The sequence below is a fragment of the Mus caroli genome, chromosome 17 (assembly GCF_900094665.2).
Source record: "Mus caroli chromosome 17, CAROLI_EIJ_v1.1, whole genome shotgun sequence".
Taxonomy (NCBI): Eukaryota; Metazoa; Chordata; class Mammalia; order Rodentia; family Muridae; genus Mus; species Mus caroli.
This window is the reverse complement of record NC_034586.1, coordinates 2,157,640-2,182,324: the sequence shown is the minus strand read 5'-3', so window position 1 is coordinate 2,182,324 and position 24,685 is coordinate 2,157,640. Positions and strand designations below refer to the sequence as shown.

The 24,685-nt window shown below is 48.2% G+C and overlaps 1 protein-coding gene across 2 annotated transcripts in view; it reads right to left on the bottom strand.

Annotated features, from left to right (window-relative positions):
- The window catches only part of Arid1b (AT-rich interaction domain 1B), a 350,213-nt gene that overhangs the window by 51,012 nt on the left and 274,516 nt on the right, over positions 1–24,685 (bottom strand). For both annotated transcript variants that reach the window (XM_029471378.1, XM_021186013.2), the window contains 2 exons: positions 13,505–13,684; positions 985–1,312 (listed from right to left, as the gene is read on the bottom strand). In XM_029471378.1, the coding sequence (XP_029327238.1) occupies positions 985–1,312; positions 13,505–13,684 (508 nt within the window). The remainder of the gene's footprint in view (positions 1–984; positions 1,313–13,504; positions 13,685–24,685) is intronic.

Sequence of the window (24,685 nt, the reverse complement as noted above, 5' to 3'; positions counted from 1 at the left end):
CCTGTAGGTGGAACAACAATATGAACTAACCCGTACCCCCAGAGCTCGTGTCTCTAGCTGCATATGTAGCAGAAGATGGCCTAGTCGGCCATCACTGGGAAGAGAGGCCCCTTGGTCTTGCAAACTTTATATGCCCCAGTACAGGGAAATGCCAGGGCCAAGAAGCAGGAGTGGGTGGGTAGGGGAACAGGGGGGGCAGTGTATAGGGAACTTTCGGGATAGCATTTGAAATATACATAAAGGAAATGTCTAATAATAATAAAAAAGAATTAGGGTTGGAATCAAGGACAGAAGGCAAAGCTTTGCTCAGCCAGCTTCAACTTTCTACCATATCATTGTTTTTGCTGTAACAACCACATTTTGCTTGGGACAGAAAATGTTCAGACAATAAAACACAAAATTCCATGTGTACTCATTTAGACCAACACACAGGACACAAGTATACACATGGAATTTCGATTTGTGTGTGTGTGTGTGGGGGGCAGGGTCTCACTGTGTAGCTCTGATGGGTCCAGAACTTTCTATGCAGTCTAGGCTGGCGGCTGGCCTCAAGCTCTTACAGCCCCACAACACGCATCACCACAACAGAGCAAAGTTTCTATTGTACAGAGAATCATATGGTATAACTGTGTGTGTGTGTGTGTGTGTGTGTGTGTGAGTGCCTGTGCGAATGAATGTTCACGCCTGAGTTGCAATTCTGTCTGAGTGTGTGATTGCATGTTGTTTCCTTCGCAATATTTTAGATGTTAAATAGTTAAATTGGAGTGTTTTTGGCTTAAAACTCAAATTGTCTGAAGTAGAATTGAGCAGAAATCTCCTTTTATGCAAGGCATGGTTGTTCTTCTGCCTACAGTCATAGGCACTTCAAGTCGTCTCCCACAAGGACACATACTGCTCTGGTCTCACTCACATGTAAAGCCAAGCACTGATGCCTTGAACACTAGAGGAAAGGATGGGCTAGTGTCGTTCACGTTAGAGGCATACCTGCTTTGTGCTGAGTTTGCAGCAGCCTGCATCACAGCTGCGGCAGCTTCCTGGGCCTTCCGGTTCACAGTGGGCATTGGTGGGCCCATTCCTGGCCCTCCCTGTTGAGACATGCCAGGAGAACTGGGGGTGACGCTGCTCATGGTTCCAGGAAATGGTCTGTTCTGCATCCCAGCTGAAGGCATTCGTCCCAGGGGCATAGCACCACATGGCTGGGCTGGCCCTTGTCCATGCATCTGGTTGTTGGCATTGATGCCCATACCGGGCCCTGGGCCGCTGTAGCTTGCACTGGGTACCCCGCTATATGTTGGGGTTCTGGAGTAGTTGCCTAAACAAAAAGCAAAGATAAGTTAAAACCTTTTATTTAAATGTTCATGAAAACATTCCCTGCAAATATATTCTACACATCCATATGCCCGTCCCAGGTGCTCCCTAGCTGTGCTCCCCTCTCCTGCAGATGTGGCTGCATTCCCAAGGCACCTCAAGACAGATAGTCCCCCAGGCTCCACAACACTGGGATACAAAGGCTAGGCTTCGAACACACTGCAGCAAGCTGGATTGGGAGCTTGGCCAATTGTAGTCATCCCAGCTACATGGGCAGCTGAGGCAGGAGGATCACATGTTTAACCCTGCTTGGACCACTGGGAGAGTTCAAGAACAGCTTAGCTACCATAGTAGGACTTTGTCTTGGAATAAAAAAGTAAGGCGCTATGAACATAAGCAAGTAGTAGAGCATCTCTAACAGCCACAAGGCCTTGGGAGATACCTGTGCTGCAGAAAAGAGAGGGTTCCCAGCCCAAAATGTCACAAATGACCTGGACACCATACACTCTTACACTTCACCCAGAAGTATGTTCCACAGGCCACTGAGACTACCCTGCCATACCCCACCTCCACCTGACCGTGGGGCCAATGCACTGAGCCCCTTGGGGCCATATAACTGACCCTCCCTGACCTCACAGGAAGGTGTCACATGCATCTTCACTGGTCCAACATGGCTCTCCTCTGATGTTGAGTCCAACCCTTTTCAACTCCAGACTGAGTGGCTGGTTTACACACGTGGTTTACACACGTGGTGCTATGTCTTATAACTCTAAGTACAGGCCCAACGCTGAGCACAGGGCACGGTGCTGTGAGGAGAGAAGTGGGAATCCAGCTGAAGGCCACAAGCCCTTGTCACCCCTCCCACCCCTGGCTCTGGAAGGCAGCTGCAGGGCCTCCATTTGTCAGAGCAGCTAGACCTCCCCTCTCTTCTAGACTGCTCCTATATAAATTACATCCATGTACATTAGGGGAAGGCATGGTACCACTTCAATAATAACAGCACATGTTAGCTGCTGAGCCAAAACGTGCACTAGACAAGTGGTTAAAGTGTCCTCTGCCCCATGAGTTACCCCCGTTCCCCAATGACCAAACACATGACTTTGTTCTTTTTCTTTTAAAGAATTATTTAATTAATTTTATGTGTATGTACACACTGTAGCTGTCTTCAGACACACCAGAAGAGGGCATTACAGATGGTTGTGAGCCACCATGGGGTTGCTGGGAATTGAACTCAGGACCTCTGGAAGAACAGTCAGTGCTCTTAACCGCTGAGCCATCTCTCCAGCCCCCTAACCCCAATCACTGCTTATAAATGAAGAAAACCTGAGTTTGGAGGTTAGGATTGAGGCTCATGCAAACAGAATCCACGTATTTAACCAAGGAAGCATGCTGTCTTCCAGTAATAAAGTTTTGAAATAATACAAATGTAAAATAAAACAAACAAATAAATAAACAAAAAGTGTCTGTGGACTATGGACAGAATTTCTCAACTGTTCTGACTATATTTTAGAACATTCTTCCATCATCTAATGACAACAAATACATAAAAATGCCAGAAACAGCTCCCAGATACAGGGAGATAAAGTTAGATGTCCGCAGCTGGGACGCTCCCAAGTTCCATGCAGGTCCGTGCACACTGGGGTGTGTGGCAGCAAAGGACGAAGGGAAAAACACAAAAGCAAAACCACACGATGTGCAGAGGCTCAGTCTGCCCAGGACGGAGGCACCGCGGGCTTTTTCTGCACAGGAGGCAGTGGAGCAGGGACCTCAGGTGCTGATGAAGGACAGGCTCTGGGGACGGGGTGAATCCTGTTCTTATTGACTGGGGACTCTTGGGAAACCTGCCTCCAGGTTTCTTCCTCTGACATCATTCTCTTGGGGGTTGTCACTTAGGCATAAAGTCTCCCAAACACAAAATGTGATGGAGGGGTTCCTGGCAAATGAGGCAGAGGCAAAGGGAAGCAGGCACAGGCAAGTCAGGACAGTGACAAGCAGCAGGAAAATGGTCTCGGCAGCCACTGAGGAGCACCATGGAGCTGGAGGGGCAAGGGAAAGTATCTGAGCCAGAAGGCTTTAACTCTGGAGGTGAGGGATTCAAGACCTGGGGAGGCCAAATTACCTGTTCCAAGTAACTGGGGGAGCCAGGGTGTGACCCAGGTAGGCTGTGAGTGCGGCCTGGAGTGCAGGCCCCCTGGACTGTATGTGGCCTCTTCAATGCTTAAGAAACAGTATAGTTGTGGAAGCACACCATGGCACCATTCAAACAGGTTTTCTTAAATCCGTGCAGAGCAGAATGACCTCTAGGCCTGAGGCAGTAAGACACTTTCAGCTCACTGGGTACATGGCGGGTGAGCTTTCTTCTTTATGGATGAGGTGGAGGTCTCTGGTCATGCAGACCACAGGCTGGCACAGTGTGTCTGCCAAGAGCCAGACAGTAAATACTTCAAGCCCAACTATTCAGCTCTGCCAATACAGCCTATAGCTCCAAGGTAGCCACATGGAGACACACAGTTCTGCTAAGTGTATATTTACAACAGGGCCAAAACAAGGAGGGAAATAATTTGCTGACCCCTGGAAAAGAGCAGTTCTGGGACATGTCCGTAACCCGTTACACTGGCTCCACACTGTACTGCCTTTAAGTAGAATGTCATTATGAAGGCTGAAGGTTTACATGAGAGGATTCTAAAGAAGCAGGGCAGACTCCAAGACCTCGATAAAGATGAAAATCTGAGGGCCTGGAGACAGGAGGATAAAGGTTGCAATATGAGGCAGGCTGACAGTGGGCCCTCACACCAGAACGCAGCACCTTTGCAAAGCTAGAGTGCACAGAGATAATCAAGCAATACTGCTTTTAAAAAGGCTTAAAACCTGCAAAAATGTCCACAGATGCAAACTCCTTCCAGAAAGTTCTGAAGTAGCTTCTGAGTCTCTATCCTCTGGGAGCAGACAACTAGCTCTGTAGAAGCAGCACCTTCCTGGATGGATGCTCAGGAAAGCTGGCTCAGTAACCACTCCCTGTGAGCAGGACGCCCTGTCCTCTCCCCTCCCTCCCCTCCTCCCCTCCCCTGCAGCATCATGTCTCAGTTTCCTTTCAGCTTTATTTTTACCAAACAAACGTAAACTCATTTCTAGTGCCAGCACTTAACTAACGGATCCACGCACCCACATGTTACTTAGAGGCTACTTCATATCTTCCCGACCTTTTATAAATGACTTGTGGGCAGAAATCCTTTTCTCCAGTGAACGTCTTTCATTTTGAAAATGACACTGAATCTTACTTTAAAAACAAGCATCTAGACATGGACACTGCAAACTGTACTATACTCTCAATGCCATTTGACTAGAGGAGGATGTTCTGTTGCTGAACTCTGCTTCCTGTGGGAGACAGACACACTGCCTGAGCTCTCCCACTCTGGATCTCACTCGTTGTGGGGTGGGGACCAAAAAGCTGCTGTAGGCTGGATGTCCATGAGCCCAGAGGGGAAGCCCAGCTTCCTGACTGCCCTGTGCCCTGCTCCATACTCTCCTTCCTTTATGGACTGTGGGCTGACTTGCCGTGCGGCTCCAGCTTGGGCAGGAAGCACTCTGGCCTATGAGGCAAGCGTGGGGCCAGCCACATGACTCTCATGTGTTAGGTCTGTGTTGATGCTGCCCCTGTGTCCTCAGTCTATCTATCTCCTTCGGCCAGTTGGGCTGTCTCAGAATTGCGTGCCTCTGTTTGGGAGAACTAGAAGTCCTCTTTCTTTAACGTGAAGTTTTAAAGCCACTCCTCTCTGACCCCGTGGGCTGGGATAAGCACACTTTCTGAAGACTCCAGATGGTTTCCCAGGTAAAGCTCAGGCATAAGCAGGGGTTGATGGCTCTGCTTCTGATGCTGCCTGGCAGCACGACCTTCACATGTTATTTAACTTGTCCACACAGCGGCACTGTCACTAGGGAGGTGTGATGCTAACGGGGACCAGGTAAGGTTGCAGCACAGAGCCTGCTGCTGTGGGCCTTGGGACCCCAGTGCCACCTTCCACACCCTATCCTACACAGTCTATAGCTCATCTTCCTCTTCTAGCAAACAGAATCCAAATGTGTAAGCCAAGCAAAATATGAAAGGAACCGGCAGGAGCGAGAAGCACAGTCTTCTTTCCATGTTTCTCTAATAGATTAGTAATTTGTTGGCACTGGCTCTGACAGAAAACAGATGGATGCAGCATTAGGCACAATGAAGGCAGCAGATGCCGGGCCAACCCACCTCAGCTGGACGGCTCCTGCAGCCAAGACCGAGAGCCCACCGTTTTCAAGTGGGTTCATCTTGGCACGCCAGCTTTGGAAAATCAGTCACGAATGAATTCAGATTTCAGCCCAGCAGGAGTTACATTCAAGCACCAGACAGAGCGAGCAGTGGCTACTCTACTGAAGTCACCACCATGACTTCAGGAGGGCTACAGATCATTCTGTATCCGACTCAAGCATGCTGGGGTTTGGTAGTCACAATCGATACTTCCAGTTCCTGTTCTCACAGCTACTGCTTCTCCTCTCACATGAGATCTTGTGCCTGGGCTACACAGGCTAAGGGTGTGTTTTATTCTATACTGAGGAGGACAAAAGGCTTCAAAACCCAGACCTTGGGTTATACAGCCCTCATGAGAGTGACATGCTATAAACAATCTCTCCGCAGGCTGGAGAGATGTCTTCATGGTTAGGGAGGCGCACTGTTCCTGCAGAGGACCCGGGATCAGCTCCGAACAGTCCCAGCCTGTAGCTCTGCCTTCTGTCCTCTGTGGGCAGCAGGCCCACTCACATGCATCTATTTATGACCAGGGCTAAGCATTTGCCTTGCTCCTTGTCCCCATTTCAGTAGCAGTCTTACAGGAAGCCTGTATACTGAAATAAACCTTACATGTAACAAGCAAATACAGTCCCACAGCCACCAGAGCAATCAGGACGCAGGGTTTGCTATCATGACCGGAAGCTCCCTTCTGTAGTCAGTCAGCAGCGTACCCCAGATTCACCACAGTGTTAAGCAGCTCATGGCTGTGATCATAGGTCCACTGGAACTGTTGCTAGCAGTTTTTTGGCAGTTATGAACTGAGCTCTGTGTGGATGTATTTTTGTTTTGCTTCTTTTGGAAGATCCTAGGTAAGAGCAAGCTTCATAAGTGGGATTTTACCTCCACAGGAAGCCGCCAGGAGCACACAGCCCTTAGGTACTGCATGGCAGTTACTAATGACAGCCAGGGCTTTATATTATCAACTGTTCAAAAGTCCTGGCCATTCTAACAGGCATGGGACAAAATTTACATGGCTTTAATTTTCACTTTGCTCATGACAGATAACTAAGTATTTTTCTTAAGTGTTTTTCTGGTAAAAACCTTTCTGTATTTATAACAACAACAATAAAAATAGATACCAAAAAAAAAAAAAAAAAACCAAAACCAAAACAAAACCAGGAAACTCCTCTTTCTACTGGGATTTACGCACAATCATCTTTGGGCCATAGATCAAGTAATAAAGAGGACATCAAATGGAGGTGGAAAATTAAAGTCACCTGATCTTACTGAGTCAATGCTGGAGTGTGCTTTACACTGGTATCCTAGCAGGTCAATATACATTTAAAACTTGTTTAAACTATAAAATTTATACTCATTCTGAACTTTGCTTGTTACTACAATATCACTTTCAACTTTAAAAAGATCCGCCCTCCCGGCATGTGTTATTGACAATTCTCAAAACAAAAACAAACAAAGACCCCAATCTAATTACAAAGTAATAATGCAAGCTCAATACAGAAAGAAAGAAACGGCAAAGAGTTAGCCTTAGTTTCACTGACTGGACACAGCATGCAACTCGCCTCTTAGGCACTGCGGAGTCCCCTCACCCCCGTCTCTCCACCCCCACAAGGCAGGGAGCCACGCCTGTGCTGGATTCCTCGCCTTTGCAACAGTCATTCAAAAACTTGTTCTTTGGAGGCTCTTAAATGCCAGGCCCTGAGCCAGCTGCTGGGCATCCAACAGTGAACAGAGAGCCTCGGTGGGCCAATGAAGTAACACAGAGCATGTGCCTGGTGATGGGATCCAGGAAGAAGAAACAGAGACATCTACAGAGCGGTGAGCAGCACAGGGGAGGAGTCATTCTTTCTGCTGGACTGTCAGGGAAACACGAATGCTGACAGCTAATGCCAAGCCCAGGACATCTGGCAGCAACCAGGTGCCAGTCTGATGGCAGGCAGGCAGGTGGGCAGACTGGGTCTGCCCGTGTCTTTCAGAAATCTGCGTTCTGCTTCAACTATGGATGGGGTGATGAATGGTCGGTCACCGCTCGAGGGCAGCTGCTGGGGGCAATGTTTGTAGTAGTGACTGCTACAAGGCACTGTGAGTTCGTGAAGCAGACAAAAATCTCGGCTATGAGTTCTGAATCAGTGAACAGTCAACGGCACAGCATTACGTGCCTACCCGATGTACAGACCCAACTGTACTCATGAGGGGTGACATAACAGTAGGCTGTGACATGTATGTATGTGTGTATGTAAAGACTACTACTGCACACTACAGCCTGCCTTGTATAAAGCGCCATTTTCCTGAACAAGAAACAAGGATTCTGAGAGTCAGGCTCTCACGTACCACATGCTGCAGGAGCTTTGTGTCCTTGTGTCCAGAGGGGCCACACCAGGCACAAGGAAGAGGGGATGCAGCAGGAGGAACCTGCTGAAGGCAGGCAAGAGGCAACGCGACCTACACCATTGGACGCTTACGACATCCTCCTGAAAGGAGACTGGGGGAACATTCTTAGAAACCTGTGGAGTGGAGTTCAGCACTGCTGGCTTTCCTTCCAGGAGCCTCATGGAAGTCAAATGTAGAGTTGCCTTATATAGTTTTCATTTTAAGTTAATCTGCACTACAAATTCCCAGTTTATAGAATTTTATCAAATCACGATGATGATCAAGTCTAAGAAACATTCATGCTTAAGTTCTATAACATGCAAGCTAAATTTGGGCATCCAAATATGGCTCGGTTATCTAACCATTTTGGCAATGCAATGATCTCTTCAGCTTTCTCCTTAGTACTAGTAAGACTGAGGGTCGGACATTCCTTTAATTGAGAACAACATGGGTAGACTGAGGGATGAAAATCAAAGATTAGCATAGCAAGCATATTACCAGCTGTTTCAAGAGGAAATGAAGACGGGGTATGAAGGAAGGGCCTCTGGAAGACTAACCAGGCTACTGGCAGGACAAGGTGCACCCCTTCTCTGGGAGGGCAGAATGCACCGAGTCTTCAGCCAGAGATGGGACTTTTAAGAATGGAGCTGGAAGCTCTGGGTCACGGTGACACTGGGCGCCCATGTGGGACTCTCAAATGGCTATCCGCCTGACAGTTTCTGACATTTACACCTCACGTCCCTGGAACTGAAATAGTTGTAAAATTACCATGCAATTCAGAGTCTTAGAGCAGCGCACACTCTAGCTGAATATCATCTGGAATTTGCTTTGGCTGGATTTGGGAGAAAAGAAGGAAAATCCAAGACTTAGAGGGGGGTCTTGTTACCTTAAAGAAAGCCTTAAACCTTTCTGAAGATAGCTCTTCCAAAGTAACTAGAGATTAAACTCCTTAGACCGACTGACAAAAGCATAAAACTACAGGAGCAGCGCCAGCCTGTGCTGTCCAGATGTACTTACCCGAGTGGCAACTGCTGCGAATCCAGATGCAGAATTACTGTTACTCGCCTAAAGCCGCTTATTCTAGTAAACCAAGGCTAGACCCTTGGTCCTGGCAAACCGAGACTAAACCCTTGGTCCTGCCAGTAAGGGACAGCTGTTAAAAAATATTTGAGAGCTATACAGTGGTGGCTCACGAGTTTAATGCCTATACTCAGGAGGCAGAGGCAGGCTGATCTCTGTGAGTTTTGGGACAGCCTGGTCTACAGAGTGAGTTCTAGGACAGTCAGGGCTACACAGAGGAACCTTGTTTTGAAAAACAAGAAAACAAACAACATTTGAGGATGGTCAATGCAGGATGCTTTTCTAGGGAAGACAAGCAAAGTAAAAGGCTATGAAGATCAAATGGATTTCTGCCCTCTTTTGCCCAAATTCATCATTAATAATTAATGTTAATTACATAATTCCCTTCTATTTGCAGAAGTGAGTCCCTGAGGCCTTCTCTCCTTGTAAATACTTTGCAAGGGTAGTTATTACATGTATTTGCTTGAAGGGAGCAAAGTGCTATTTCATAAAATATGCTGTAATTAAACACTTTTACACATTTAGCTTTGTTTCATCTTATTTGTATACTTAATAATTCAATTTTATAGCAACTACAATATATTTCTAACACACAGTTTCTCCTGTACCTCACAGGAGTGATCCTCCTATTCTCCTTCATATTTCTTCTTCATAGTGCATTTTATTTTATTTACTTTTTTTAAAAAATATTTTTATTAGGTATTTTCCTCATTTACATTTCCAATGCTATCCCAAAAGTCCCCCATACCCTCCCCCCCAACTCTCCTACCCACCCACTCCCACTTTTTGGCCCTGGCATTCCCCTGTACTGGGGCATATAAAGTTTGCAAGTCCAATGGGCCTCTCTTTCCAGTGATGGCCGACTGGGCCATCTTTTGATACATATGCAGCTAGAGTCAAGAGCTCCAGGGTACTGGTTAGTTCATAATGTTGTTCCACCTATAGGGTTGCAGATCCCTTTAGCTCCTTGGGTACTTTCTCTAGCTCCACCATTGGGGGCCCCGAGATCCATCCAATAGCTGACTGTGAGCATCCACTTCTGTTGTTTGCTAGGCACCGGCATAGTCTCAAAAGAGAGAGCCATATCTGGGTCCTTTCAGCAAAATCTTGCTAGTGTGTACAATGGTGTCAGCGTTTGGAAGCTGATTATGGGATGGATCCCCGGATATGGCAGTCTCTAGATGGTCTATCCTTTGGTCACAGCTCCAAACTTTGTCTCTGTAACTCCTTCCATGGGTGTTTTGTTCCCAATTCTAAGAAGGGGCACAGTGTCCACACTTTGGTCTTCATTCTTCTTGAGTTTCATGCGTTTAGCAAATTGTATCTTATATCTTGGGTATCCTAAGTTTCTAGGCTAATATCCCATAGTGCATTTTAAATTTTAATTGATTTTTTTTTTTGAGTTGGAGATTCACTTTGTAGTCTGGGGCTGAGAAACTTGCAGCAATCCTCCTGCCTCAGCTACCAAGCACTGGGATTGCAGCTGTGAATCACCATGCTTGGCAGGTTCCTGACTATTTCTGATACTTCTCCATTCCTAAAGCTCCAAGATGCTATTCTTGGAGGCAAGCATCAGTCTCTCATCTCCTGACACTTGCTGTCCCAGTGCACAGGGGGAGGGAACCAAACTGCAGCCCTGGAGGAGATGGGAGCTTCTGGCCAGAGTAGCCTCTGCAATCCCTCACCTTGGGCTTGAAGCCTGGTTCTGTCTGTGGGTACAGAGAGCACATGGGTCAACCTGTCCCATCTGGTTTGGCTCAGTCAGAACAGTGTGTCACTGTATCAGGGGAAGCGTGTACCTGGGCTGTGCTTGCTCTTTCCCTTAGAGAAGCAGGGAAAAGCTGTCTGCTCCCCTGGCTCAGCATATAGCCCCATACTCAAATGTGTGTACAGTAAGTGCTGCTTTGTTCTTCTTTTTCCCAGACAGAATCTTGATATGTAGCTTAGGCTGGCCTCAAATTACAGTAAGATTCTGCTGCCTCTGCCTCTGCCTCCTGAGTGCTGCGATTGTAAGCATGAGGCACCACATCTGGCCCCAGTGTCCTGGGATAATCGGTTCGGTAAGTGCTTCATCTGACACTGAAATGGGCATCACCAAAGAAGCTGTAAAATGTCTTCCCCAGATGCCTTAAATCAACCCCAAGTGAAAGTCACTTGTGTTGACAGACTGAGGGATGAGACTGAGGACCTGTCTTTCAGATCCATGCCTTTCTTATTATAACCTTTGAAAAGAAGACACTGCCAACTGCTTCACTGATAATGTAAGTCCTTGTGAGGAAGAAGAGGGGAGAAATCCCTCATGGTGGTGGTGCTGGGGTCTCTGCTCAACAGGCATTCCAAGGAGGAACACACAGGCAGGGCATTCCCTGCTTCAAGATGGCCTGTGTCATTTCATATCCTTAAGTGCTTGCCGAGACAAGATAGGCCCCTGGGATAAGAACATGGGCCGAGCCTGAACATTTAAGCTCCCTAGTGCCACTGCTCTGGGAGGAATGGTGGTGTTGATGCCCCACAGGAAGACAAGGTCAGTGGGCCTGAGCTGGAGAAGCTGGGCAAAGGCCCTTCCTTACACAGGAGCACACAGTGGGTGTGGGAATACCAGCCTTGCTTCAGAAGGTCCCTGCTGTCTGCTTGTTCCAGTAAACCCACAACGGTGTGCCTTCTTGAAGATACACCCCATTGATGTTACAGAAAAGGCCCTGCCCAGGAAGCAATTTACATAAACAATGTCCTCCTGGGGAGAAGAGGACACAGCACGAGGAGCTCAGGACTTCTAAGACGCAGAGCAGTTTGTATGAGCATTTGCCTGACCCTGTGCTCTTAAAGGAAGGATTGTCTAATGCAATCATTTGGAGAATCTACAGGATTTACTAAATACAAAGTAATAATACTAATACTATCCATCCCTCTGCAGTGTCCTTCCCTGACCTCAGCTCCTATAACAGAGCTGGTGGCTTACGCACACAGAACTCAGAGGATCCAAAGACTCATCACAGCACCAAGCTCTCAGGTGAAGCCTGCAGGTCCTGCACCAAGCACAAATGGTAGCCCTGGTTCTGACAGCAGGGCTCAGCCTTGTCCAGTTACGTCTCAGGAAAGACTCACAATTCTGTACCTACACAATTTACAAATACTTGTCCAAGAGTCTTTCCACAATAGCTAAGAAGCCCTGCTTTGGTTGTTGTGAAGAGCCCACTCAGGCCTGGTAGGCACCTGGGATCCCACAGTGGCCTGGCTTGGAGCCCACTAAGCTTAGCTACAAACTGCTGCTAGCCACTCCTAGGCTTGCAGTATTAGCACGGAAGACTTCATGACATGCTACAAATTCAGTCATGCCAAACCCTAAGTCTCCGTCCATGTTGCCAACATGCGAATGAACAAAGCAGGAAGGGAATGAACATTTGGAAAGGGTTACTGGGTATCCTAGGAGTTCTCCTAGCGACAGAAACAGTGGAAAAGCAAGCACAATAAAGCAGCAAAAGGTAAAGAAACTGCCACACCGATAGCGCTGAGAACACCTCAGAGACTGCTTCCAAACACACTGCTTACAGATGGACAAGGACTAACTACTGAGAAAGCCAGGGTCTCCAGGACACTTGCTGATCCGCAGGAGTCCCCAAGGGCTGGCTGGCCAGCCTCTAGGACTCAGCTTGTTTACTATATAGACATGGACCCCACCAAAACACAGGCTTTCTGTGTGTAGGTCAAGCTCTGGCTGCAGGTCAAAGCAATTGGATGTTTGTCTTAACTCTGAATGTTCTGGCATTCTCAGATATGAGGACTTCAGCAACTGTGCCAGGTTATATCAGTCTTCCCAAATGATCCATTAATTTCAGTACACATAATATAATGCAGGCAGGATTAATTTAGATGTCTCACTACCAAAGTGACTTCAAAATATATCTATCACTTTTAAAGCCCTGACAGCAGGGCTCCCCATGTACACTTCCAGAAGGGCACCATGGAAACAGCATGCGTGGGTATGGCTCTGCATATTTTCCCACTCCCTCCTCACTTCCTGCCTTAGGCCTGCGGTCCTGGCAGTGTGTGTTCTGTGAGGATGCAAGGGGTCAGGGGAGTGGGAGCTACTGTACATCTGCTGTAGCACCTAAGGGAGACCAGATCCTGGACTGGACACACTTGCTGAGCAGGAAGCTTGTGGTCCTAGTGGGGCTACCTGTGTGTGTGTGTGTGTGTGTGTGTGGGCTGTAAAACTGGGCTGAAGTTTAAACTAGAGATGTTCTGGGGATGTACATGGCTGTGCCTTTCTCTACCAGCATTTGGAGCTACATCACAGTACCCAGTCTACTCCTAAATGAATGTCACTCACATGTGAGCAAGCACTTACCACTAACCACCATGAAGTTCACATTACCCTCCTCATCCGCCATAGCAAACAAAAGTGTACTGCAGGCACACTATGAAAAGCCCACCAGCTCCCTCCCACCATGCATCTTGCTTTGTTACCTTGGGGTGCATACTGGCTCATCTGTGGGCCGTACGTGCCACTTGAGTTACTCTGCTGAAAGTTACTGATCCCAGGATGCATCTGGCCCCCAGGAGATGGGTGAGGCGACATGGATGGTCCTGTCTGCTGAGGTCCGTACTGAGACATCTGAGGGTTTCTCTGTGTGCCTGTCATAAAACCTACACGGGAAACAAAGGAACACACAAAAGCAGGCGTCTTATCACTTCTGTGTACACAGTGTCCCTGGGGTTGTATGGGGTAGATGGCAAGAAGCATGACGCCACTGGATCCCCATAAAGAAACATACCAAGACAACTCAATCGAAGGGTGGAGCCTAGGAGGGTAGGCGGGCGCCATAAGGAAACTGCGGCTGAAAACCTGAACTCTCACTTGAGTTTCTGGAACACCAGTAGTCAGTGGCCTTGATCAAAAGCACTCCACAGGAATGGGGAGGAGAGACAGTTTGCATGAGATCACCTTTGTAGATTCCCTGCAGATCCAACAGTTACAGTGGGGTAGCCTGCACTCATGCTGGCTTGGGCTGGACTTGCGCCTTCTCTGTGGACTATAGGTCTATGGCACGCAGCCCTCTTCCCTTGCACCCTCAGCTCTCCTTGCCCTCCTCGGACAGCTGTTCACCTGGATTGCTAAGCAGCTTGAGGCCCTGTGAGGAGCAAACTCACAGTGCCCCTGAGTGATCCCGTGCCGACTGTGCTCTGATCCTCTGAATCTGCTCTGCCAGTCGTATTTCCCACCCTTTGTCTGATGGATGCCATTACAGGCCGGGAAGCTTCTGTCAGACGTTCCCTTCGTCATCTCTGTCACACACTCGAGTCATTGGCCTGCCTCAATGGCTGCCGTACTCCTTGAAGGGCTCCTCTCTTCTGTCCTGTCTCTGCAGAGCCCACTCCCAGCTATGGTTTAAGGACCCACAGGCCCCTTCCTCTGATTTATTCTTTGCTACAAAGCTGCAAGAGTTAACTTTCAGGACCGAAGAGGAGGTATCAGAGCAAAGCCTCCACTTGCATAAAAGTCCCTGGCAGCTTTCCACTGCACCAGGGCCTACAACACATGGACCGCTGGTGGCCTCTCACACCGACCCTTTACCACAGTGTCTCTTCCTCCTCCACTGGCCTCCCTGTCCTTCCCAGAAGATGGTATCAAACACTGACCTTCAACCAAGCCTGACGCTCTCCTGTCCCTACTCCTTAGATGTCTCTCCACATGCTCAGTGCTTTTATTGTTTTTCCTGCTGCCCCACCTTGGGTAGAATCAGCTTTGCTACATCTTCCTCGGAAGCCTTCACAGTTCTTCTCATAGCCTATCAGGGTGCGTTATTGTTGGTGGTGTTTGTAGATGTGTATGCATGTTCACGTGTATGCATGTTCACGTGTGTGGTGTACCTGTCTGCACATGCATGTGAAGGGCTGAAGCTGACGCTGGGTATCTGTCTTCCTTTTTATCTACTGAGGCAGAATGTCTTGCTGACCCAGATCCTGGCAGTTCCAGCTTGCTCGGCTTGCCAGCCTGCCTCAGGAATCCAGCTGCCACATCTACCTGGCTTCTATGTGTGCTCTGGCATCCCAGCATCCTTCATGCTCAGATGAAGGCATCTTGGAGCCACTTCTCATTTTTAGCGTGCATATCCCTTCTCTTACTCAGTAAGAAGCTCACAAAAAGCAAAGACCACACCTCACTCAGTGCTTCAGTCTAATCGTCTTACAGAAGTGGATGGCACACAGCCTGCACCTCGTGTGTTTCCACATGCAGGGATGGGCAGAGGCAGCACCACACCCAACCCAAACCGCATTTTGAATATCTGCATAGACACTCCGGACTCTGTGGAGCATAACACAGCAGAGACTTGATAAATAAAAAGTTTTTAAAACGTGCCAAGAAAACACACATTTAAGTTATTCAAAAATGCAAAGTTAGAAATATCCACTTGAGTCACCTAGGTCAACAGATGTGTTCAAAGTGGCACCAAGAAAGGGAGCCATAGACAAGTCTCAATAGCAGGTGTGTGGGTGAGAATCCTCGTGTTTCTCAGTGGAGGCGCTGGCTGGGCAGGAGCAGGTGCGCCTGCACAGAGCCTCAGTGGCACCTCTGCACCTGCGTGGAAAGGCAGAGCTGTGTGAAGGCAGTGTAACCCTGGAGAGCAAGCCACCAGGTAACAGACACCATGGTTTACTGAGGACAGATGAGGTCTTTCAACACGGCTTGTGCCTATGGACACTGAAGTGAACTCAGGGACACTTACACAGTGTCACACAGTATCCAAGCTCTACAGGAGGATTCTCCGGGGTTTCAGAGTCCTGGTTAATAAAAATGGCACTCAGTACCATGAGGACTGTGTGCAATGGCTTCCCTCTTGGCTGGTCAGCGCAACAATGACAGCCCCTTTAGCATTCGACTGTCCCTCAACTGTGAAGGTGGCACTGCTCCCCCCCCCCCCCCCCCCCCCCCGCAGTCCCTGCTGCTGTAAGTTGATCGCAGAGGCTCTGAGAAGTTTTGCCTCAGCAAGTCACTTCATTTCTGGGCATTTACTCAATCCTTAAAGATAAAGATGTCAGTTGACAATTCTACTCAAACGAATCCAAATGACCATTTGCATTGTATAGAAAACAAAATGTGTACAAAGGCTTTATTTAAAAGGAGGCTGAAGCCGGGCATGGTGACACACACTTTTAATCCCAGCACTCTGGAGGCAGAGGCAGGCGGATTTCTGAGTTTGAGGCCAGCCTGGTCTACAAAGCGAGTTCCAGGACAGCCAGGGCTACACAGAGAAACCCTGTCTCAAAAAACAAACAAACAAACAAACAAACAAAAAGGAGGCTGAGGGCAAAACAAAAATCCTGGGGACAGGAACTAAAACCCTGTTAACTTAGAGACAAAGCTCTACGGGGGTGCGGCTTCTACCTCTCATGCAGACATTCAGATCAGAAAGCCAATTTCTCTGTAGCCCTTTAAAATGTTCAAATTCTAAGGAGTTCCTTTTCTTTCTATGGCCTCATGCAGAATGTGACAAGCACTCTATCGCCAAGCCACAGTGAAGCCCAGCAGAACTTCTCAAAATCTTGCTTCTTTGTTTCTGTAGGACTCACCCCTTTTCCTTTCCCTGTGTCCCCAACACTTCCCTGACTTGTCTCAGCAATCACCAACTGGCTGTACTGGGTGGGGGCTGGGGGTGGGGTGGGGCAGAAGGTCTTGTTCCAGGGCTGTGCTGTTAGCAACTCAGAATCTAGTTGGAGAGTCAGGTGTTTAATGAATACAGTACACGTTCACTGTAACTTGTGACTTTATGTAATCTCTCCCAGGCCGCAGTTGTCGTCTTGTAAAATGAAGACTCCTGTAAGGCTCAGCAGAGCCTGCATGGGAAGGTGCTGTGAAACTTTAGAGTTCCTGGCTCACAAACACCGAAGCCTGTGGACTCCTGGACGGTCCATGCAGTCAGATACAGTTTCCAGCTAGTGTTTATTGCCGTATCTGCTTTATTTTGTATGTGGACTCTGCGTCACCTGGGCACTTAGGTGCACACATCCCAAGGGGTTTGGGTAGGGTACATCCTGGAAAGCAACCCACTTATTCTGCTTGCCAAGGGTCTCCGGCCTATGGCGGAGTGTGTTCTCTCTGAGGCGTGTGTGTGTGTGTGTGTGTGTGTGTGTGTGTGTGTGTTGTATTTTCTACCTTGTTTTCTTATGAGTATGAGCCCTGTTCAAAGGCTCCTTTGAGTTTGGGTCTACCATCCTTCTGTATACACATCTATTACTGTCTCCTGACCAGTATCCCTCCTACAGACAGCAGTGATCTCCCAACAGACAAGGGCTTACAGCCTTCGCTGCAGTCTGCAGAAAGTTAGACTCTTGGTTTGTTGGCCAGATACTGCCACACCAGCAAAATGACAGAATTTTGCACAGTTTCTGCGATGTGCATCACAAGGGAAGATCTGAAGGGGAGTGGCGTTGAAGTTATATGTCAGCTGGAGGCCTGTACAGCCATGTCTATCTTAGACTCACTGTTACACACCAGCAGGAATCCTATTGAATGTTGTTTCTTTTTGGCAGTGTGGGGAATGGGGACCCAGAACCTAAGATATGATCGACATCTACTACCATTGAGCTACACTCCTAGTTCCTTTTTTTTTTTTTTTTTTTTTTTGGTTTTTCGAGACAGGGTTTCTCTGTATAGCCCTGGCTGTTCTGGAACTCACTTTGTAGACCAGGCTGGCCTCGAACTCAGAAATCTGCCTGAGTCGGCCTCCTGAGTGCTGGGATTAAAGGCATGCACCATCACGCCCAGCCCTAGTTCCTAAGACTTCCAATTTTTAAACAGTTATTTTTAAACAAAATAATCTTGTAAAAACATTGGTGAAAAGTGAGACAGAAGCTGCTTGAAAAAGGAGTTTCTACTCTGTCTAACTATAGAAACAACACATACATGTTTATTTTTGTTTCCTCATTTGTGAAGTGGGGACAGTTTTATTTGCCTCACAGGAGTGCTGTGAGTGAAAAATATACCATCATAAACACCCTAGCAGCGTAAGCTCCCAACAAAGACTGCTGATGGCAACTTGCCTGTCCCTAAGTGGTCAGGGTTAGCTGGAAGGAGGTCTGGGCCAGAGCAGCATGCTTCAGGGTTAGTTCTGGTGGCCAGGTCAGCTGTGTAGACGGCAATCAGATTCTTAACCTCTGGCCTCTCCTCACCTTAACAGGCTGAAGCTTGACAGTGGACCAGCATGACCCCCACCTCAATTTTTTGAGACAGGGTTTTTCTGTGTAGCCCAGGCAGTCCTCAAACTTAGAGATCTGCCTGCCTCTGCCTCCTGGGTGCTGGGATTAAAGGCATGCGCCACCACTACCCAGCTTCTGGTTAGCCATTATTCTAGTCAGACATCTTTTCTCCTGTAGGGTGAGGGTGGGCTGGTGGTGGATTCAGTATGTCCATAGTTTCCATGAATATTTCTTTGGACTTAGACTTTGTTTTTGTTATCACTTTAAAATTGAAGAGAATGGGCGTTTTTTTTCATGCCCCCCCCCAAAAGTAAAAAAAAAAAAATCAAAATTCAATAAAACTGTTCCTGGCTACTTATGGTGTTAATATTTATTTGCCTGTATTCCGCTTTTAGCAAGTTATTATGGAAGGCTGCTTGTACAGCTGGAGAAGAGAGAACCTGGCAGCTGGGAGACTGCAGCTGCGCTTGCACAAGGTGTGAAGTGTCACTAGCTGGAAGCCAAACTTTCTAGCAAGGGAAGCGTAAAGAATAGGCGATGAATTGCCTCCACACTGAGTCACTGTATGTGGGAAAGACTCACATGTCTCAACCGAGTACCTAGCAGGAGAAAGTTCAAGCATGGGACAAAGTACTAGATTAGGGAATTCACATGTCTCAACCAAATACCTAGCAGGAGAAAGTTCAAGCATGGGACAAAGTACTCGATTAGGGAATTACTTGTATTATATAAAACATTTCTTATAAACTGCATGAAGATAAACTTTCTGTCATTTATACACATGCAAATGCACACACAGACAGATGCACTGCCTCCCCTCCTGGTCCTGTACCACATCTATGTCTCACAAATACCTGCTTTCTCACATTGCAAAGGAAGATAGATGGATTTCTGACATGAACATCATACGCTTTAGGAAGGAGAAATCTGAGCAGCATTGATTTTCTCTGAGCAGGCCAGGAGAGATGCACACCTGATCTGCCTCCATGAACTGCCATAAGGAGAGGGGCACTGGGGGACCCTTCCTTCCCTGGGTTACTGGATCCTTCTGAGCCAAGTAGGCAAATGGTATGTGAAAGTACGGCTCTGTATGGAAGAGCCCTGCGGATGCTGAACAAGGCACCGGCATTGCCTTATAGTGAGCCAACTAACTCCTGCGAGTGCCAAACTTAAACAGCAAGCTGGCCGCTTCGTTCCTGACAATGGTGCAGGAATCTCCCTGCACACCACTCTAGCCTTCACCAACTATAGAGAAAAAGACCTTTTTAAAAAGGAAAAGATGAGACCCTTCTGCTTTCAGACATGTGATTGAATAGAAAATAAAACCTCACAGGGAAAATTGATGAACTGTCAAGGCCACTTTAATGTACACGTGTCCAAGCATGAGCTATGTACATATTGGCACGGGATGTGCGGAGGCCTGAGCCTGATTGCTTTCCCACCTTATTCATCGATACAAGCCACTCAGTCAAACTTGGGGGTTGCCAATATGGCTACCCTCACTGACCAGCATTCTCTGGGATTCCCTGTTTCTGAATTCAAAGGTTGGAAGAACAGACAGGCTGCCACACTCACCAGGTAATATGGGGGTTCTGGGGATCCAAACTTAGGTCCTCATGCTTGCACAGCAGGCACCTGAACCACTGGCCACCTATCTCCCCTGCCTCTTTAATTTTATGTAATCTAATTAAAAGTAGGATATCTCAGCTAATGATGACTTTATTAAGTGCTGGGTTCTGGGCAACGTCCGGGGTGCTAGGAAGATAAGTGGGTCATATAGTATCCACACTGAAGGAACTGTCTCTCTGGTGGAAGAGACACGCACAGACAACTCAGGATGGGACAAGTAACATGACACAGTGGGAGAGCGGGACAGCTGCTATGGGACCTGCAGAGGCAGCCTCTCCTCATAGTCCTGCTGACACTCGCTGGGCCTGAAGGGCAAAGCTGGGACATCCTGCATTCAGCATCCTCCACTGGCCACTGATGTCACCAGTGAGCTTTTATTTGGTTAGTTGAACTCTCCTAGCTGCTGAATGCCAACAAGAGACCAGGGGAAAACACAGGGCCTTCTTCCCATCTGGCTTCTAACCCATAGCTTCACAACCCTTGCTTTCTTCTGTGAATAAGAGAAACTTGGTTGTGTAAACGGCCAGCATCTTCAGGTACACTCTGATTGCTTCTGGAACTTAACTTTGGGGACCAGTCACCAGTGTTAGTTCACAGACTATTTGCTAGTTCACTGTTGATTGCTCTACAGACAGAAGTGACCAGGCCTGAAAGCCTGGCATACACAACTTTGCACCTAAGACCCTACTCTCTGCTAGCTACCCCAGTAGCCCCCAGCACCCATCACTCAGGCGCTGGAAGCTTGTGAGACTCACAAATATCTGTGCATCTTGTCACCTGGCGAAGTCCTGGGGACCAGGTCTCATGTTCTAGTAAGGTGCTGTCCCCCAGGGGTACAATACTAGCCACGCTCTGAGCACCATTTCTGTGGCGACAGCCTCATCCATAGCCCACTCAAGTTTCAAGCATCCTGAGGACAGCAGCTTGCAGAGTTCCTGTGCTACTCATGGGGTTAAAACACACAGCACACACTATGGGAGACACTGCACACCCTCACTGATGCATGCTTGGGAGCATGTGCACATTTTACTTAGTCATGTGCCCTCTATGGCCCCCAAAGGCTTCATCACTATTGTGTGCAAGCTGCGGGCAGATGGGAAGGGAAGCCCACCAGGGGAGGCCAGTGAGACAGACACACTCTGCTCTGTGGTGGCCTCTGCTGGGTGCTGTCACTGTCATGGACTCCCACCCGCATGCTCTTCCTGCCACCACACTTGGTCTTGCTGCAACCTCTGAGCTTCCCACACTTCCCAGCAGCATGCACAGCACCCTGCATGCTGACATGACTGCGAGCACCTGAGATTTTAAACCTTTCCGTATCTGTTCAGGCAGTTATCTGGTGTAGGGCTGGAGCAAACAGGGCAGGAAACAGGGCTATTTACTCCATTTAAATATCTGCCAAGTGCCCCTGCCCATCTCCACTGCGCCTGACTGTGGGTTCTGGTCAGAAATCCCAGGCCAGAATGTGGAGTTACCAGAGAGCAGTTAGTCTGCTGCCATTCTGACATGAGAGGTGGAGCTGATGCATGCACACGCTAGAGGTTCGGTAAGAGACAGCTGCTCTCATTCAGGTATTTCTATATAGCCCACCATTTACCTCCACATTCGCCAGGTTCCGCTACAAACTACTGACTAGCGAGTGTGAGTCCCGGCAACTGTTACTTCCCCCAGGCAAGCACAACTAGCCTGGAGTCCGAGCCCTTGCCTATGCTGCATGTGGCTGAGCTCCCTTCCACAGTCAGCCAGAGCTTAGGGGTGGGTTGCCTTATTCACATCACTATACAGAAAAACAACCCCCTTCCAAATGGCTGGTTCTAGAAACAACTGGCGGGCCACAGTCTGTGGGTTAGACCAGCTAAGCCTGCCAGTGTCAGGCCAGAGGCCCCAGCTCTCACCAGCTCTGGTGGCCTGTGACTCAAGTGTTCAGAAGGGGTGAAAGGTGGAGGGGAGGCTGAGACTGAGGAAGTCCCGCCAAGAGCCTGAGTAGGTAAGGAACACAGACTGCACCTGTGCTAACCTCAGGACCACAAGCATCAGTAGCGTGACAACCTTTACCGTAATGGTAATGGGTTAACACCGTTAGGATGTCTGGAGGAGAAGACCAAGGACAGCCGTGTTTTCTCTGGTCCTATATCTGTTTACTGGACATTTTTTCCCTCAGCTTAAGGAAATGATAAATAAGATTCTTGAATTTGTGAAAGAGCAATGTAAGAAAACATCAAACCTTAGTGAACTAAAGCAGGTTAAAGCACCTAGGTCGTGCAGCCATTATAAGCATGGCACATGAGCATGGGCCATGGGCAGGAGGAAGGCGGAAGAATCCCCCCTAGACAAGGACACAGCTGACCTCTGAAGGGTCTGCAAAATGTCAGAGGTAGAATGAAATTATGCTACTGTAAGAGGTAAACTGAGGCCATCAGGCATGAGCTCAAGTGTATGTATGTGTGTGTGTGTGTGCGCGCGCGCGCACACACATCAGTGGGAAACACTCAGGTGGCTCCCAGTCCACCCTGGCTGTGTCAGGCAGTCAGTGATGGGCTAATTGAAAGAACTGTACACTAGGAATCTCTCTCCAGTCCTAAAAAGACTTGGAAAGTGAAAAGAATAATGAAGGGAAAGGCAGGGATTTTCCAAAGTTGAACTGGAAGGAATTTTAACCAGGGTCTTGGCCCTTGACTGTCTCTGTCCTATTCGTGGGACAAATTCTGCAAACCTTGTTGGAGAAAAGGGGTCAGGTATGAAAGCCAACCCTAAATCACGGCGTGTTCTACAGGAAGGGAGCTGCGAGGCAAGCTCGGCCTGAGCCACGCTCATATTCGCCAAAGGCAGCAGCTGCCAAGAGCTCCAGAGGCACTCGCCAGGCACAGACGGATCCCAAAGCCACCGAAACCAAAGCATGCTCTTCCTTTGTACTCGGACAAGCTATTTTCATGCTGTCATCTGCTAAAAAGACTCAGGATCACTGCCTTGTTCCTGCAAGCCACTTCAATAGAAGATGTCACATCACATGTGTGACGTGAGGGTCACACGCCTGCAGCATAGTGTCTCAACTAGAAAAGCAGACAGGGCCATTTCTCTCAACAAACAGGTGTCACATTCCCATCTGGAGAGGAAAGTAGATGGTAAGAAACATCCTCGTTACATTTTAATATATCAGTGTTTATTTGCCTGCTTTGCTTCTCTTCACAACATGAACTGCTCCAAGGAAGATGGAAGCTAATGACCCGTTCAAGGCTTTCACCCGGCCCCTGTGCTGCGCCAGCTGTGCCATTAGGTTAACCAGCAGAATGGCTCCATTCCCTGCTACTGCAGAGCTCCACACATGGGCCTCACAGCAGCCTCCAGGCTGTCCCTGCCCACTGCACTCCCTCAGCTGCTGACTTACATTCCCAACGGACATCATCTATCACTGGGTAAATCAGAGCCAGCGAAGGCTCAAGCTGATTGCCTGATGGTAGATGGGTGCAAAGCAGCCAGCCTTTCTCTATCTATGCAAATGTCTACCGCAAGAGTTGCCTTCGGAGTTGAGGGCCAGGGGGTGAGTGTATTGCTGTGGCCACAGGATCCTGAATGTTCCTGATCATACCTGATCATGATGCTCTTCATATTCATTGAGATACAAGGTCTTCTCTATGTGCAGGGTGTCCAAAGGACATTACGAGCTTCATTTTATGTGTAAGGAAAGATTTCACCAAATACCCAAGGTCATAAAGTCATTAAATGTAAAGACTGTAACTAAACCCGGATCCTCTGCCTCCTCAGTATCTGCAGCTAAAAGGGGACTCTGCATATGGAGGCTGAAGCCCTGGACTCTGAGGTGGAGACGGCCGCAGTCCTGAACTCCAGTGGAGCTATAGCCTAGGATGCTCCAACGTTACTCAACCTACCGGGGGGAGGGCCCACTGTGCAGGGCCTCTCCATTTACCTCATACTTGGCAAGCACTGACTCTGAAGCTAAAATGGATCAGTGATCTGGACCTAAAATGAATGAGAGAGCCAGGCAGGATCTCAGCAGCTCACAGAACCAGTGTACACAGAGTCTCTAAGACAAGGTTAGTGTGAAAGCGTCGCAGGTCACACACCTGTTCTGTTACATGCTTTCCTGGGTCCCAGACTCTTTTATTTATAAAATACAGTTACTGAGAAACACCACTGTGAAGGTGAGGTTCCAGGGACAAGTTCCTTTTGTGTGTGTGATTTTGTTGACAATGGCCATACACCCCATGATGTCTGGCCAACGCTTTTGCGTAACTTGGAAGTTACGGGAACACAGACTTTGTCACTGCTTTGCTCTTGGTTGGACAGATCCGACTCAGCTGCTCTTGGTCTCTGTTGCAGCAAGAGTGGTCCTCACTTAGGGGATGGTTGACCCTCATGCTGCGATGGCATCCTTTCCTCAATGTGGAGAAGAGAACAAGATCTCTATGTAGGTCGGCACAGAGAGTGAAGGCTGGGGCCGCTGTTCAACGCTTCTGGAAGACTTCACCCAGGACGCCTCCCATGTTGATCTGATGCTCACACATCGGTGCCAAAGGACTGCCTCAAGCCACAGAATACATTTTCCAGCACATCACAGCCAGCGGCACCATCAATTCTGCCTGCGATCCGTGTCCAAGAGGGAAAGTTCTTAGGGGTTCTGCTCTAACCTATCTCAAGGACTAATTAAATCCTCATTACTACCTTCTAATTATTCAAATACTGTGGGATTACGTGCAGGAAGTCCCTGCTGGCACACTAGATGAAAAGGGTTAAACAAGCCTTGTTGGTTTTATGAATCCGGTTCTAGTGTAGTCCTTCAGAAAGCCACCAGCACCAACATGA